Raw genomic sequence first — 16,084 nt, 5'->3', positions numbered from 1 at the left:
GGTTTCTGTTTTTTGACTCAGAAATATTTTCCTAACAAATTTTAAAATATCGGTTGTATTTAGTGGAAATATACTACCTTATGACTGGAGTGAGAAACCTCCAACCTTTCCAGCATGTGATATTCTTATTTTCATACTCCTAGCTGGGAAAACATAGGGTTTTAGGCACTTTTGGAGGTTCTGTTCTAAATTGTTACAAGGTAGATATGTTTCTCAAAGACTCTGATCCTGTTCTCTTTTTTCCCTTTGCTCCTGTAAGTACAGTTTCTTTCTGTCTTTCCTTACCTGTCTTATTCTTTCAACCATTTGTATTTACCTCGTGTTTCATTACCTCATTTTTCTTCCTGCTGTCCTTTCTGCACTCTCTTGACTGTAAATGGTTATAATAAACTATAAATGTTATTTATTGCAGTTTCAACATTCAATTTTTTTTCAAAAAAAGGAGTACAGTAGAAAGTCTTCTTTTCTTTTCTTTTTTTTTTTTTTGAGATGGAGTTTACCTCTATACCCCAGGCTGAAGTGCAATGGCGCGATCTTGGCTCATGGCAACCTCTGCCACCTGGGTTTAAGTGATTCTCCTGCCTCAGCCTCCTGAGTAGCTGGGATTACAGCCATGTGCCACTACTCCTGGCTAATTTTTGTATTTTTTAGTAGAGATGGGGTTTTGCCATGTTGGCTAGGCTGATCTCGAACTCCTGACCTCAGATGATCCACCCACCTCGGCCTCCCAAAGTGCTGGGATTACAGGCATGAGCCACTGCACCCGGCTGAAAGTCTTCTATTTCTTTAAGACAAAACTAGTGAAGGTATTGGATTGGCTCTTAATTTATATATTTTTTTATGTCAGCAACACTCAGGAGGTTAGATGGATTCTGGATCCAGTAGCATTGTCTCTTGATAAGACAAATTTGACTTAATTTTATGGGGAAAGTCACTCTCACTTGTTTTGGGTGTTGGCTGGAGCATCATATTGTCTCTGTGTGTGAATTAGATAAATGGTTCTTCCTTCAAAACAGTTTTCTTCTATTTAATAGTTATAATACATTAATTTTTTAAAGGAAAAACTATTTTTTGCCAAATGCCTAAAATTATCATAATATACAGAACTACAATTTCTATAATGTTACTGGTGTTTCTTTTGATGAGGTGCCTGTCTGCACTGTAAACCTGTGCAACCTAAATCTAAGGTGGACTGGCCCAGTCAAAAATGTAGTAGACGTTCATATGTAAGTTAAAAGGAAATTGTCTATCCATTACCTGTTTTAAAAGAGTGTAAGGGCTTAACTCTTATTTTAAAGCAAATCTGGAAGAGGATCTTGTAAAGAAATAAAATACAGAGTGTTAGTATGATCTCAGTTGAGTAAAAAGAACCATATGCTTAGAAAAGGACTTCAACATTAAAATGGTTATATCTGGGTCATCATAGAATTATAGAAGATTTGTTTTATTCTTTTCTTTTCCAAATTTTACAATGAATCAATATAAATTAGGTCCACATTAAGCCAAAAGAGAAGGTGGAGAGTAATTCTTGTTGTGTCTTACTATTAAAAATATAAATCAAATCCAAAACTTTATACACCAAGCCTTATACCTTACTTGTTCTGATTAGTTCACCAAATGTGAGAGAAGAATTAAAGGATTTCTTCACCAGATAAATCAAATGTGCTAGTAGTCTCTCAACCTGTTTAACCAGTATTTTTATGCCTTCTGTCATAGTCAAAGGTAGTAACAAGTAGTAAAATGAGATGATTGTGACTGTTAATGACAACAGATTAGACACCGCAGAAGAAAAGATGAGAGAACTTGAAGATGTAGCAATAGAAACTATCTAAAATGAAACACAGAGAGAAAAAGACCAGAAAACATGAAGTGAGCATCATTGTGCTGTGGACAACTTCAAATGACCTAATGTATGAGTCCCTAAAAGAAAAGAGAGGGAGGAACAAAAAATTTGAAGAAATCCTGGAGAAAAAGTTTCCTTTTTTTTTTTTTTTCTTTTAAATTTATTTATTATTATTATACTTTAAGTTGTAGGGTACATGTGCACAACGTGCAGGTTTGTTACATATGTATACTTGTGCCATGTTGCTGTGCTGCACCCATCAACTCGTCATTTACATCAGGTATAACTCCCAATGCAATCCTTCCCCCCTCCCCCCTCCCCATGATAGGCCCCGGTGTGTGATGTTCCCCTTCCTGAGTCCGAGTGATCTCATTGTTCAGTTCCCACCTATGAGTGAGAACATGCGGTGTTTGGTTTTCTGTTCTTGTGATAGTTTGCTAAGAATGATGGATTTCAGCTGCATCCAAGTCGCTACAAAGGACTCAAACTCATCCTTTTTTATGGCTGCATAGTATTCCATGGTGTATATGTGCCACATTTTCTTAATCCAATCTGTCACTGATGGACATTTGGGTTGATTCCAAGTCTTTGCTATTGTGAATAGTGCTGCAATAAACATACGTGTGCATGTGTCTTTATAGCAGCATAATTTATAATCCTTTGGGTATATACCCAGTAATGGGATGGCTGGGTCATATGGTACATCTAGTTCTAGATCCTTGAGGAATCGCCATACTGTTTTCCATAATGGTTGAACTAGTTTACAATCCCACCAACAGTGTAAAAGTGTTCCTATTTCTCCACATCCTCTCCAGCACCTGTTGTTTCCTGACTTTTTAATGATTGCCATTCTAACTGGTATGAGATGGTATCTCATTGTGGTTTTGATTTGCATTTCTCTGATGGCCAGTGATGATGAGCATTTTTTCATGTGTCTGTTGGCTGTATGAATGTCTTCTTTTGAGAGATGTCTGTTCATATCCTTTGCCCACTTTTTGATGGGGTTGTTTGTTTTTTTCTTGTAAATTTGTTTGAGTTCTTTGTAGGTTCTGGATATTAGCCCTTTGTCAGATGAGTAGATTGCAAAAATTTTCTCCCATTCTGTAGGTTGCCTGTTCACTCTGATGGTAGTTTCTTTTGCTGTGCAGAAGCTCCTTAGTTTAATGAGATCCCATTTGTCAATTTTGGCTTTTGCTGCCGTTGCTTTTGGTGTTTTAGACATGAAGTCTTTGCCCATGCCTATGTCCTGAATGGTACTACCTAGGTTTTCCTCTAGGATTTTTATGGTATTAGGTCTAACATTTAAGTCTCTAATCCATCTTGAATTAATTTTCGTATAAGGAGTAAGGAAAGGATCCAGTTTCAGCTTTCTACTTATGGCTAGCCAATTTTCCCAGCACCATTTATTAAATAGGGAATCCTTTCCCCATTTCTTGTTTCTCTCAGGTTTGTCAAAGATCAAATGGCTGTAGATGTGTGGTATTATTTCTGAGGACTCTGTTCTGTTCCATTGGTCTATATCTCTGTTTTGGTACCAGTACCATGCTGTTTTGGTTACTGTAGCCTTGTAGTATAGTTTGAAGTCAGGTAGCGTGATGCCTCCAGCTTTGTTCTTTTGACTTTGGATTGTCTTGGAGATGCGGGCTCTTTTTTGGTTCCATATGAACGTTAAAGCAGTTTTTTCCAATTCTGTGAAGAAACTCATTGGTAGCTTGATGGGGATGGCATTGAATCTATAAATTACCTTGGGCAGTATGGCCATTTTCACGATATTGATTCTTCCTATCCATGAGCATGGTATGTTCTTCCGTTTGTTTGTGTCCTCTTTTATTTCACTGAGCAGTGGTTTGTAGTTCTCCTTGAAGAGGTCCTTTACATCCCTTGTAAGTTGGATTCCTAGGTATTTGATTCTCTTTGAAGCAATTGTGAATGGAAGTTCATTCCTGATTTGGCTCTCTGTTTGTCTGTTACTGGTGTATAAGAATGCTTGTGATTTTTGCACATTAATTTTGTATCCTGAGACTTTGCTGAAGTTGCTTATCAGCTTAAGGAGATTTTGGGCTGAGACAATGGGGTTTTCTAAATATACAATCATGTCATCTGCAAAGAGGGACAATTTGACTTCTTCTTTTCCTAACTGAATACGCTTGATTTCTTTCTCTTGCCTGATTGCCCTAGCCAGAACTTCCAACACTATGTTGAATAGGAGTGGTGAGAGAGGGCATCCCTGTCTTGTGCCAGTTTTCAAAGGGAATTTTTCCAGTTTTTGCCCATTCAGTATGATATTGGCTGTGGGTTTGTCATAAATAGCTCTTATTATTTTGAGGTACGTTCCATCAATACTGAATTTATTGAGCGTTTTTAGCATGAAGGGCTGTTGAATTTTGTCAAAAGCCTTTTCTGCATCTATTGAGATAATCATGTGGTTCTTGTCTTTGGTTCTGTTTATATGCTGGATTATGTTTATTGATTTGCGAATGTTGAACCAGCCTTGCATCCCAGGGATGAAGCCCACTTGATCATGGTGGATAAGCTTTTTGATGTGTTGCTGAATCCGGTTTGCCAGTATTTTATTGAGGATTTTTGCATCGATGTTCATCAGGGATATTGGTCTAAAATTCTCTTTTTTTGTTGTGTCTCTGCCAGGCTTTGGTATCAGGATGATGTTGGCCTCATAAAATGAGTTAGGGAGGATTCCCTCTTTTTCTATTGATTGGAATAGTTTCAGAAGGAATGGTACCATCTCCTCCTTGTACCTCTGGTAGAATTCAGCTGTGAATCCATCTGGTCCTGGACTTTTTTTGGTTGGTAGGCTATTAATTGTTGCCTCAATTTCAGAGCCTGCTATTGGTCTATTCAGGGATTCAACTTCTTCCTGGTTTAGTCTTGGAAGAGTGTAAGTGTCCAGGAAATTATCCATTTCTTCTAGATTTTCCAGTTTATTTGCATAGAGGTGTTTATAGTATTCTCTGATGGTAGTTTGTATTTCTGTGGGGTCGGTGGTGATATCCCCTTTATCATTTTTAATTGCGTCGATTTGATTCTTCTCTCTTTTCTTCTTTATTAGTCTTGCTAGTGGTCTGTCAATTTTGTTGATCTTTTCAAAAAACCAACTCCTGGATTCATTGATTTTTTGGAGGGTTTTTTGTGTCTCTATCTCCTTCAGTTCTGCTCTGATCTTAGTTATTTCTTGCCTTCTGCTAGCTTTCGAATGTGTTTGCTCTTGCTTCTCTAGTTCTTTTAATTGCAATGTTAGAGTGTCAATTTTAGATCTTTCCTGCTTTCTCTTGTGGGCATTTAGTGCTATAAATTTCCCTCTACACACTGCTTTAAATGTGTCCCAGAGATTCTGGTATGTTGTATCTTTGTTCTCATTGGTTTCAAAGAACATCTTTATTTCTGCCTTCATTTCGTTATGTACCCAGTAGTCATTCAGGAGCAGGTTGTTCAGTTTCCATGTAGTTGAGCGGTTTTGATTGAGTTTCTTAGTCCTGAGTTCTAGTTTGATTGCACTGTGGTCTGAGAGACAGTTTGTTATAATTTCTGTTCTTGTACATTTGCTGAGGAGCGCTTTACTTCCAATTACGTGGTCGATTTTGGAGTAAGTATGATGTGGTGCTGAGAAGAATGTATATTCTGTTGATTTGGGGTGGAGAGTTCTATAGATGTCTATTAGGTCTGCTTGCTGCAGAGGTGAGTTCAGTTCCTGGATATCCTTGTTAACTTTCTGTCTCATTGATCTGTCTAATGTTGACAGTGGAGTGTTGAAGTCTCCCGTTATTATTGTATGGGAGTCTAAGTCTCTTTGTAAGTCTCTAAGGACTTGCTTGATGAATCTGGGTGCTCCTGTATTGGGTGCATATATATTTAGGATAGTTAGCTCTTCCTGTTGAATTGATCCCTTTACCATTATGTAATGGCCTTCTTTGTCTCTTTTGATCTTTGATGGTTTAAAGTCTGTTTTATCAGAGACTAGTATTGCAACCCCTGCTTTTTTTTGTTCTCCATTTGCTTGGTAAATCTTCCTCCATCCCTTTATTTTGAGCCTATGTATGTCTCTGCCTGTGAGATGGGTCTCCTGAATACAGCAGACTGATGGGTCTTGACTCTTTATCCAGTTTGCCAGTCTGTGTCTTTTAATTGGAGCATTTAGTCCATTTACATTTAAGGTTAATATTGTTATGTGTGAACTTGATCCTGCCATTATGATATTAACTGGTTATTTTGCTCGTTAGTTGATGCAGTTTCTTCCTAGCCTCGATGGTCTTTACATTTTGGCATGTTTTTGCAATGGCTGGTACCGGTTGTTCCTTTCCATGTTGAGTGCTTCCTTCAGGGTCTCTTGTAAGGCAGGCCTAGTGGTGACAAAATCTCTAAGCATTTGCTTATCTGTAAAGGATTTTATTTCTCCTTCACTTATGAAACTTAGTTTGGCTGGATATGAAATTCTGGGTTGAAAATTCTTTTCTTTAAGAATGTTGAATATTGGCCCCCACTCTCTTCTGGCTTGTAGAGTTTCTGCCGAGAGATCTGCTGTTAGTCTGATGTGCTTCCCTTTGTGGGTAACCCGACCTTTCTCTCTGGCTGCCCTTAAGATTTTTTCCTTCATTTCAACTTTGGTGAATCTGGCAATTATGTGTCTTGGAGTTGCTCTTCTCGAGGAGTATCTTTGTGGCGTTCTCTGTATTTCCTGGATTTGAATGTTGGCCTGCCCTACTAGGTTGGGGAAGTTCTCCTGGATGATATCCTGAAGAGTGTTTTCCAACTTGGTTCCATTTTCCCCCTCACTTTCAGGCACCCCAATCAGACGTAGATTTGGTCTTTTTACATAATCCCATACTTCTTGCAGGCTTTGTTCATTTCTTTTTCTTCTTTTTTCTTTTGGTTTCTCTTCTCGCTTCATTTCATTCATTTGATCCTCAATCGCTGATACTCTTTCTTCCAGTTGATCGAGTCGGTTACTGAAGCTTGTGCATTTGTCACGTATTTCTCGTGTCATGGTTTTCATCTCTTTCATTTCGTTTATGACCTTCTCTGCATTAATTACTCTAGCCATCAATTCTTCCACTTTTTTTTCAAGATTTTTAGTTTCTTTGCGCTGGGTATGTAATTCCTCCTTTAGCTCTGAGAAATTTGATGGACTGAAGCCTTCTTCTCTCATCTCGTCAAAGTCATTCTCCGTCCAGCTTTGATCTGTTGCTGGCGATGAGCTGCGCTCCTTTGCCGGGGGAGATGCGCTCTTATTTTTTGAATTTCCAGCTTTTCTGCCCTGCTTTTTCCCCATCTTTGTGGTTTTATCTGCCTCTGGTCTTTGATGATGGTGATGTACTGATGGGGTTTTGGTGTAGGTGTCCTTCCTGTTTGATAGTTTTCCTTCTAACAGTCAGGACCCTCAGCTGTAGGTCTGTTGGAGATTGCTTGAGGTCCACTCCAGACCCTGTTTGCCTGGGTATCAGCAGCAGAGGCTGCAGAAGATAGAATATTTCTGAACAGCGAGTGTACCTGTCTGATTCTTGCTTTGGAAGCTTCCTCTCAGGGGTGTACTCCTCTCTGTGAGGTGTGGGGTGTCAGACTGCCCCTAGTGGGGGATGTCTCCCAGTTAGGCTACTCAGGGGTCAGGGACCCACTTGAGCAGGGAGTCTGTCCCTTCTCAGATCTCAACCTCCGTGTTGGGAGATCCACTGCTCTCTTCAAAGCTGTCAGACAGAGTCGTTTGCGTCTGCAGAGGTGTCTGCTGCGTTTGTTTAGTTTACTGTGCCCTGTCCCCAGAGGTGGAGTCTACAGAGACAGGCAGGTTTCCTTGAGCTGCTGTGAGCTCCACCCAGTTCGAGCTTCCCAGCAGCTTTGTTTACCTACTTAAGCCTGAGCAATGGCGGGCGCCCCTCCCGCAGCCTCGCTGCTGCCTTGCTGGTAGATTACAGACTGCTGCGCTAGCAATGAGGGAGGCTCCGTGGGTGTGGGACCCTCCTGGCCAGGTGTGGGATATGATCTCCTGGTGTGCCTGTTTGCTTAAAGCGCAGTATTGGGGTGGGAGTTACCCGATTTTCCAGGTGTTGTGTGTCTCAGTTCCCCTGGCTAGGAAAAGGGACTCCCTTCCCCCTTGCGCTTCCCAGGTGAGGCAATGCCTCGCCCTGCTTCAGCTCTCGCTGGTCGGACTGCAGCAGCTGACCAGCACCGATCGTCCGGCACTCCCCAGTGAGATGAACCCAGTACCTCAATTGAAAATGCAGAAATCACCGGTCTTCTGTGTCGCTCGCGCTGGGAGTTGGAGACTGGAGCTGCTCCTATTCGGCCATCTTAGAAAAAGTTTCTAAATTTGATAATAATGAAAGCTACAGATTCAACAAGCTCAATAAACTGCAAGCCCAAGAATTATAAAGAAGACGACACAAAAAGCACATAAAAAGCAAATTCCTTAAAACCGATGATAAAGAGAAAATTGTAAAAACAGCCAGAGACAAAAGACACATTGTATTTAGAGGAACAAAAATAATGACAACAGACTTAGAATTCTACACTCAGTGAAAATATCTTTTGAAAGAGAAGGCAAAATGAAGACTTTCTTAAACATACAAAAGCTGAGAGAATTTATCATCAGCAGGCCTGCACTGCAAAATTGTTAAATGTCTTCTAGGCCAAAAGAAAATGATGTTAGATGGAAATTTGGCTGTGGAATTTTATCTACTGAAGCCTCTGGAAATCACACCCAATCTATTTTGGTCTCTATGTCTACCACGGACATTTCATATAAATCAAATCATAAAATATGTGACTTTTGTGTCTGTCTTCTTTCACGTAGTATAATGTTTTCAAGGTTCAGGTTGTAATATGTATCAGTAAGTACTTCATTTCTTTTTCTGGAGGAATAATATTCCATTGTAGGGATATATCACATATATTTATCCATTTATCGGCTGATAGACATTGAGTTGTTTCTACCTTTTGGCTCTTATGAATAATACTATTATGAATACTTATGTACAAATCTTGTGCACAAACATTTTCAATTACCTTGGGTATATACCTAGGAGTAGAATTGTTGTGTCCTATTTTGTACTTATTTCTAAAATGAGGTAATTTTGGAATCTGATTCAGGTTTGTTCAAACTAAATGTGGTATCTTGAGAAGTATTTGTCTCATTCTGAAACTCAAGTACGGTTGAGACAATGAGCAATACAAGCAGTGCTATCGCCATGTTTCTTTGCCATTGCAAATACAGGAGGCGCAATATAGAAATATAAAAATGGTGATTGTGATTGTCTCGCAGATCTATCCCAGTCATAGTTGCCTTGTTCTTTCTTTTTTTCTTTTTCTATTATTTCTCTTCTGTTTCTGCTTCCTGTGCAAGAACATTATTTTCATGTAGCATATTGAGTTATATTTTGTATTTCCTTTTTCAGGCATTTCTAAAATGTACATTGATCTCATTAGAGGAGAATCATTGATCATTTGTAGCATCACGTCAGTTTTTCTTGGAAATTTTCGGGGCAGTGGAATCCGCTTTTCTGTTTTTAGAGGTAGGAGCATTTTTTTGGTCTGTATATTTTCTAAAATCATTCTCATTAAAATTAAAATACATTCAAGATGTTTTAACTTTGCTGCCTTTTCTATACTTTACTTTTGTGCTGATTACAATGATATATGAAGTAACAAGAAAAAATCATAGTTGCCCATCTGCATCCGTGGATGCAACCAACTGCAGATCAAAAATATTCAGAAAAACTCAACAAAAATAATGCAACAATAAAAATGCAAATTAAAATACAATACAGTATAATAACTATTTACATAGAGTATTTACATTGTATTAAGTATTACAAGTAACCTAGAGATGATTTAAAGTACACAGAAGTATGTGCTGTAGGTTATATGCAAATAATATGCTATTTTATATCCAGGGTTTTGAGAATCTGCAGATTTTGGTATCCAAAGGGGTTCTTGGAACCAATGCCCCATGGATACCCGAAGGAGTACTGCATGTGTGTTCTTGCACATTAAGGGGGAAAGAACATTCAAAAAGTGTTTTAGTTTTTCTCAATACGCATAAATGCATGTGTGCACACATATAATGTCACAATAGAGACAATATAGTGTCAGCTCGCTCAGACTTACTTCTTTCCTGGATCAATCTGGATCTCAGTGAGTGAGTGCGAAGAATTGGCTTGATTCTGGATTTGGGTCTGAGAGTGAAAGCAGAACATTCTATGCAGGACTGGAGAATCCAGTCCTGGAAATGACAAGAGCCAGATTCCTGCAGCTAAAGCCCACTGGGATATGAAGCTGTTGCCTTGCTAGGTTTCCAGATGTGTTACTAGTAGAAATGAAAAGTGGGGAAAAAAATCACAGTATGAAGGGGGAAAATGTGTTTTTCTGATATACTTTTGTGATAGTCACAAGAGGAGGAAGATACTAAAAGGAGAAATAAATATTAATGAATAAAGAGGGGTGTGCAGTGCTTCACAGTGAGGGAGCTACCAGGCATTGGGGTGGAACAATTTTTGTCATTTAGGACTTTGTAATTTAGGACTACCCTTATAGCTACCCACTAACTGCCACTAGTGCCCCCAGTTATTGTGACTAATGAAAATGTCTCATCTTCATTTTCCAATGTCTCCTGGGCTGGGGGTAGGGGACATAAACTAACTGCAGGTTAGCAGTGACCTTGGGCCTAGTTAGCTTGGTCTTGACAAGTTCATAAAAAAATTTTTAATTTAGTTTTTTTGTTTGTTTGTTTAGACATTCACTCTAAACCCATTTGTCACAAGTTTTTCACATTTATTCTCCTTGCCTTTCTCCTGAGGACATTTGAATCTTCTATCCCTAGAGAAGCAAACCTTAAGCTGCAGACTGTAAAGGAAGGTTATTCTGAGAGAGGCTTTTACCAGACTTTCATTAGACATACTCCTATTTGCTGAAAAATAAGGTCCCCACTCAAAATCTCACACGTAAACCAAAGTGCAAAGACCCAAATGCCATCAATGAAAGAAACGAAAGTTATAGCTCAAGTTTTTATTTCTTATTTTTTCTTTCTTTTTATTTTAGATGTACATGTAGGCATTGGACTCATCTTGGACATTTTGGGAAGCATAATATTTGGATATTGGTGTGCAAAAATCATTCGGTGTATATTGGCTGATGTTTTTAGCAATATGCTGACTAATATAATTCTCTGCTTTTCAATGGTGTACATGACTTTCTATATTGGTAAGGCAGAAGTAAATACAAAAGTTACTGTCCTTAAAGTAAGCTTTATACATGTTTGTTTTTTCCTGATCTTGAATCCAGTTGCTTCTCCTCCTTTTTGTGGTCCCACTGTGTGTCTTCTCATATTATCTAACTCACCTCTAGCTCTTTCCTAGTCTTTCTCAATATCCTTTTTACTTCAACTCCATGTCCAATTTCCTTGCACTGTTCTCTGTGATTACTCTCTTATTCTTTTTGAACTCTTCCTTTAACTTTGTACATAGTCACTGGTATTCCCCAGGCAGAGGAATCAACACTGAGCTCTCTGCTATAATCCTGAGAACAAACCATCTGCAAACTGAGAAGGCTGGGAGAGATGCTCCTGAGGCTTTTCTAGATCAACAGCCTTTAATTCAATGGATGCCAAATTGTGGAGACTATAGAAATGGCAGCCTTCACTTAGGCTAGGAGTCGGGAAAGGAGAGGTATAGTTATTGTTGAAAGAGAAGCAGGAGAGTGAAATAATCACAAGAGTAAGAGTGCCCAGCACTGGCTGACCTTCAGCTAGTTTAGTCCAATGAAATGGAAATTTAAGTGTTTACTGGCCTGACTGAGGCGCCCGGTCCCTAAGAGACATAACTGTGGTCAAACTGTCAAATTCCACCTTTGCTGTCATCTCACACAGTGAAGAAACTTCAGTTCTTGAAAGACCTCAGGTATTAAGAGGTTAATTACTTCTCTTTCACCTCCAGTTACCTAAAAGCGCTGCTTCTTCTACAGATTAATTGCCACCTGAGGGTTACTCACTCCCCTGAATCAGAAAAATTATAGAAAGCATTCGCTGAAGGCTCATTTCCTTCAAATTTCTTCATTTTGCCCCTCTCCTGTGCTGTTTTTTATAGATGCCTTAAATGTTTGAAGAAAAAAATTTAATTTAGTCTATCTTTCTACTAGACTGTGAGTTCCTTGAAGTAGAGGCTCTTAGTCATCTTTTTATTTATTCTCTTTTCTGTGTTTGGAGCTTGCCATATGCCTGATAGTAATTCAACACATGTTGGTTGAATAAACTGCTACTAGTCCTAGAAGAGCTTTGGAGTTAGGCAGACTTGAGTTCAAATCTCAGCTCTGCAATTTATTAGCTTGGTGACCCTGGAAAATTACTTAACCTCTCTACGATTCACTTTCCTTAGCTTTAAAAGTGGTATGATAGTCTGGGCGCAGTGGCTCACACCTGTAATCCCAGCACTTTTGGAGGCTGAGGCAGGTGGATCACTTGAGGCCAGGAGTTTGAGACCAGCCTGGCCAATATAGTGAAACCCTGTCTCCACTAAAAGTACAAGCAATTAGCCAGGTGTGACACACACCTGTAATTCCAGCCACTGGGGAGGCTAAGGCACAAGAAACCCTTGTGCTTGGGAGGCAGAGGTTGCAGTGAGCCAAGATCATGCCATTGGACTTCAGCCTGGGCAACAGAGTGAGACTCTGTCTCAAAAAAAAAAAAAAAAAAAGTGTTATATCACCTAATGTATTAAGGGTATTGCAGGCATTAATGAGATAATCTGTCATATGACTCCTGCTGGTGTGCTGATAGCTCTTGCTGGCTTGCCAGAGCTGATTATGCTCTTCTCTTTTAAACTCTGTTCAAGTGACATTATGTTGAGAGCTCGAAATTGGCCACAGTGAAAGTCTTTACACCACAGAAATTGGAAGACACTGCTTCACTGCAACTCAGAGTTCCTTCTACTGCCCCAACCTTGAACTGGGTTTTAAAAAGTTTTTTCCCCTTACTGCCTGTATGATTGCAGAAAAGAGCTGACTTTAATCATTTACCAGCACATCACTGCGTTCAAGGTAGGGCAGTCAATAGATACGAGTTCCTATTCCCTTTTCCTTCTAAAAAATGGAGGTGCTTCCAGTCAATGTGTGGCATCATCCTAACCAGATGTATATGAATTGAGGGCACGCAGGTAGAATGGGGTTCCCTAGAGTCTTTTAGCATTATTGCCACATTAGAAGACTCCCATTTCTGACATACAACTTTTCAAGTTGGAATAGGGTTATTTGGTTAAGCAGTATGAATTCCTTATGCTCATTCAGGTATCCAGCCAAAAAGCTGATCAATTCAGCTCAACCCCAATTCAATTCAAATCAAATGTTTACCAAAAATATATTTAAGCATTATGAAGTCTGATTATTTTGTGCTAACTAAACAGCGTAATAAGACTTTGAAGCTGATTTATATGAAGGCGTATAAGTCGCATCGCTGTGGAGTAAAAGATCCTTAAACAATTGAGACACTTGTGGTTTAGATTTTAGGAGGTGGAGATCATGGAGAACTGAGCCAGGACCTTGGTTCTAGTTTAAGCTTTACCCTCAGTTCCTTCACCTATAAAATGGGGAGACTGAGTTAGGCAGCGATGGGGTGGTAAATTGGCTCTCTGGGAAGAGAAAAAGCCCCGATTTGTAGTGCTTGTCAATTTTCATGGGATAAATACATCTACCGTGACTGATTTCAAGGATAGCAACCCTCTCACAAAGTTACTAAAAAATTAACAATTAACTTTCCTGAGCAGGTACCAGGTCTCTAAGAATCAGCCTTAAAGAGAATGATGATTTTCTCTAGAAATTATGCCTTTGAGATTGTAGCAGTCACTAGCAGACAGGAAGTATCTGTCTTTTGGTTGCATTTGATCAGGTAAGACTTACTGCAGAGTGTAGATGAACGATAGAAGGTAGGAATTTAGCATTAACCATTCAGGCTTAAATACATCCCAGAGTCAGCACTGTGTATGCTATATATACTGATTTCAGCCAATAATTCTTTGTAGCTTCAAGGCAGCGCTGTACCACTGCTCAGAATGAAAGCTTGCTAGGTAGCCTCCTGTTTTAGGTTGAATTGTATCCCCCCAAAAGACGCTGAAGTCCTACATTCCTATACCTGTAAAGGTGACTTTATTTGGAAATAGGGCCTTTGTAGATGACCAAGTTAAGATGCAGTCATTAGGGTGGGTCCTAATCCAGTATGACTGTATCCTTATAAAAAGGGGAGATTTGGACACAGCGACAGACACACAAAGAGGGAAGATTATGTGAAGACACAGAGAGAATACCAGCTATAAGCCAAAGAATGCCTGAAACTACGAGAGAGGCCTGGGGCAGAATCTCCATCACAGCCCTCAGAGGAACCAACCCTGCTGGTCTTGGACTTCTAGCTCCGGAACTGTGAGACAATACATTTCTGTAGCTGAAGCCCCCCAGTTTGTGCTATGCAATTATGGCGGTCCCAGGAAACCAATACACCTCCCTCCTCTATTACACTTTCCTCTGCTTCAGGAACTAAAAAACAACCTCAGGCAGTCCTTTACTCATACTTAGTAAGTTCCTGAAAGCAAAGTCAGAAAAAGGCAGTGTTACAAGGAGATGTTCCATAGCCAGAAAGCTGAAATGTAGATAAAATTCTCACTTATACATTCTCTAAAGTTACATTTCTTTCACGTTGTTTAATTTTGTTCTTTTCCCTGACTAATGAACATACCATCAACTGGCTTAAATCCAGAGAGCATCTGATTGAGGTTGGAGAGTCACCTCTTTGAGTGTTGATGTATAATTCATGAAAGAACATGGGTTCTATAAAAGTGTAGGCTAGAGGCATTCCACGAGGGATTCCTCCATTCTAGCAAGGAGGAATATTTTATCAAGTGATGGTGTTTAGAATTTTGGGGGGAATGGAGATAATAAAAAGTAGAAGGAGTTTTTGTCATCTTTATAATTGTTTCAAAAGTCTACAAACAATGCATCCCCTTGTTGCCTGTAACTGGGGCTTATTAATTCCATTGTCCCTTCTTTATAAAATAGTAATTATAGAGAATTGGAAATTGAAAGATAGTTTCCCTGTCATCACAGTTTGCGGCACTCCTGGTTTTCTTGTCATTGGTTATTTAAAGTAAATTCAGTTAAATAAGTAGATAAAAAGAAGTCTAAAGTGAACTTGTGATTAGATAAACCAAAAGAATAGTAAACTCCTCTTTAAATTAATAAACAATATTTACTAAGCAATAAAGTAGATAAAAACAATTAACAGCATGATAGTATTATCACTTATTTATTGCTTTAAAAGTGTGGTAAGCATTTTCGTGTTTTCTAATTTAATTTTCACAACTATGAGTCATAACTTTTTTACACCTATTTTATAGTTACAGGGCCACTAATGGAGGAAGGTGAGGTCACGTTCCAAAAGCAACCAGCTCTGCTTTGCCCCAAAGCTCTTCCAATCCTATCTTTCATGTACTTTGTCTTCCTTTCTGTCTGACAGTTTTAGTGTTCTATTTGAAGACTCTGCAGCCTAAGACTGCAGAGTATTTATGGTATTCAAATATCCTTCAGGTTGGGTTTCCTGCCTCAGACTATTAATACATTTACACATTTGTTTAGAGCCCAGCAAATTACAAGTTTAATTAGGGAGGTCTATATCTGCAAAAGAAAAGCAGGTGTAAGGAACTGGAGTCATCAGAAGTACTGAGCTTGGCTCACAACTCCCAGCACATGTAGTGCAGTATTTCTGAGATGCTTAAAGGACACCCTGAGGGCTGTTGAACTTACTTTTCCATGAGCCCTATCCTCAGTGATGGTCTCCAGTAGGACTTGGCGAACTGTGACTCTTGGGCCAAATCTGCGTGTTAGCTAAAAATGGTTTTTACATTTTAAAATGGCATAAAAGAATATTTTGTGGCATATGAAAATTACGTGAAATTCAGACTTCAGTGTCTATAAACCAAGTTTCACTGGACACATTCGTTTACATATTATCTATGGCTGCTTTTTTACTACAACAGCTGAGTTGAGCGATTGTAACAGAGGCTGTATGCATCACAAACACTAAATATTTACTATCTGACCCTTTATAGAAAAAGTTTGCCAGTCCTGGGTTTACTGGATTAGGTCAATCCCTTGAAGCAATTTTCTAAGAACTACTATTTCTCTTAAGATTCCCACCAATTCTTTATTCAAGATAAAGTATCTCAGTGTACAGATATGAATACAATGCATTTGATTCATTTG

The 16,084-nt window shown here is 39.1% G+C and overlaps 1 protein-coding gene across 11 annotated transcripts in view; it reads left to right on the top strand.

The window, feature by feature from the left end:
- The window catches only part of LOC105484439 (solute carrier family 9 member C2 (putative)), a 101,861-nt gene that overhangs the window by 14,958 nt on the left and 70,819 nt on the right, over window positions 1–16,084 (top strand). For all 11 annotated transcript variants that reach the window (XM_011746016.3, XM_011746015.3, XM_011746014.3 and 8 more), the window contains 2 exons: window positions 9,244–9,360; window positions 10,886–11,047. In XM_011746016.3, the coding sequence (XP_011744318.1) occupies window positions 9,244–9,360; window positions 10,886–11,047 (279 nt within the window). The remainder of the gene's footprint in view (window positions 1–9,243; window positions 9,361–10,885; window positions 11,048–16,084) is intronic.

Source organism: Macaca nemestrina, chromosome 1 (genome assembly GCF_043159975.1).
Source record: "Macaca nemestrina isolate mMacNem1 chromosome 1, mMacNem.hap1, whole genome shotgun sequence".
In the NCBI taxonomy this organism is placed as follows: domain Eukaryota; kingdom Metazoa; phylum Chordata; class Mammalia; order Primates; family Cercopithecidae; genus Macaca; species Macaca nemestrina.
The sequence above is the reverse complement of the archived record's forward strand: the minus strand, read 5'-3'. Positions and strand labels throughout refer to the sequence as shown.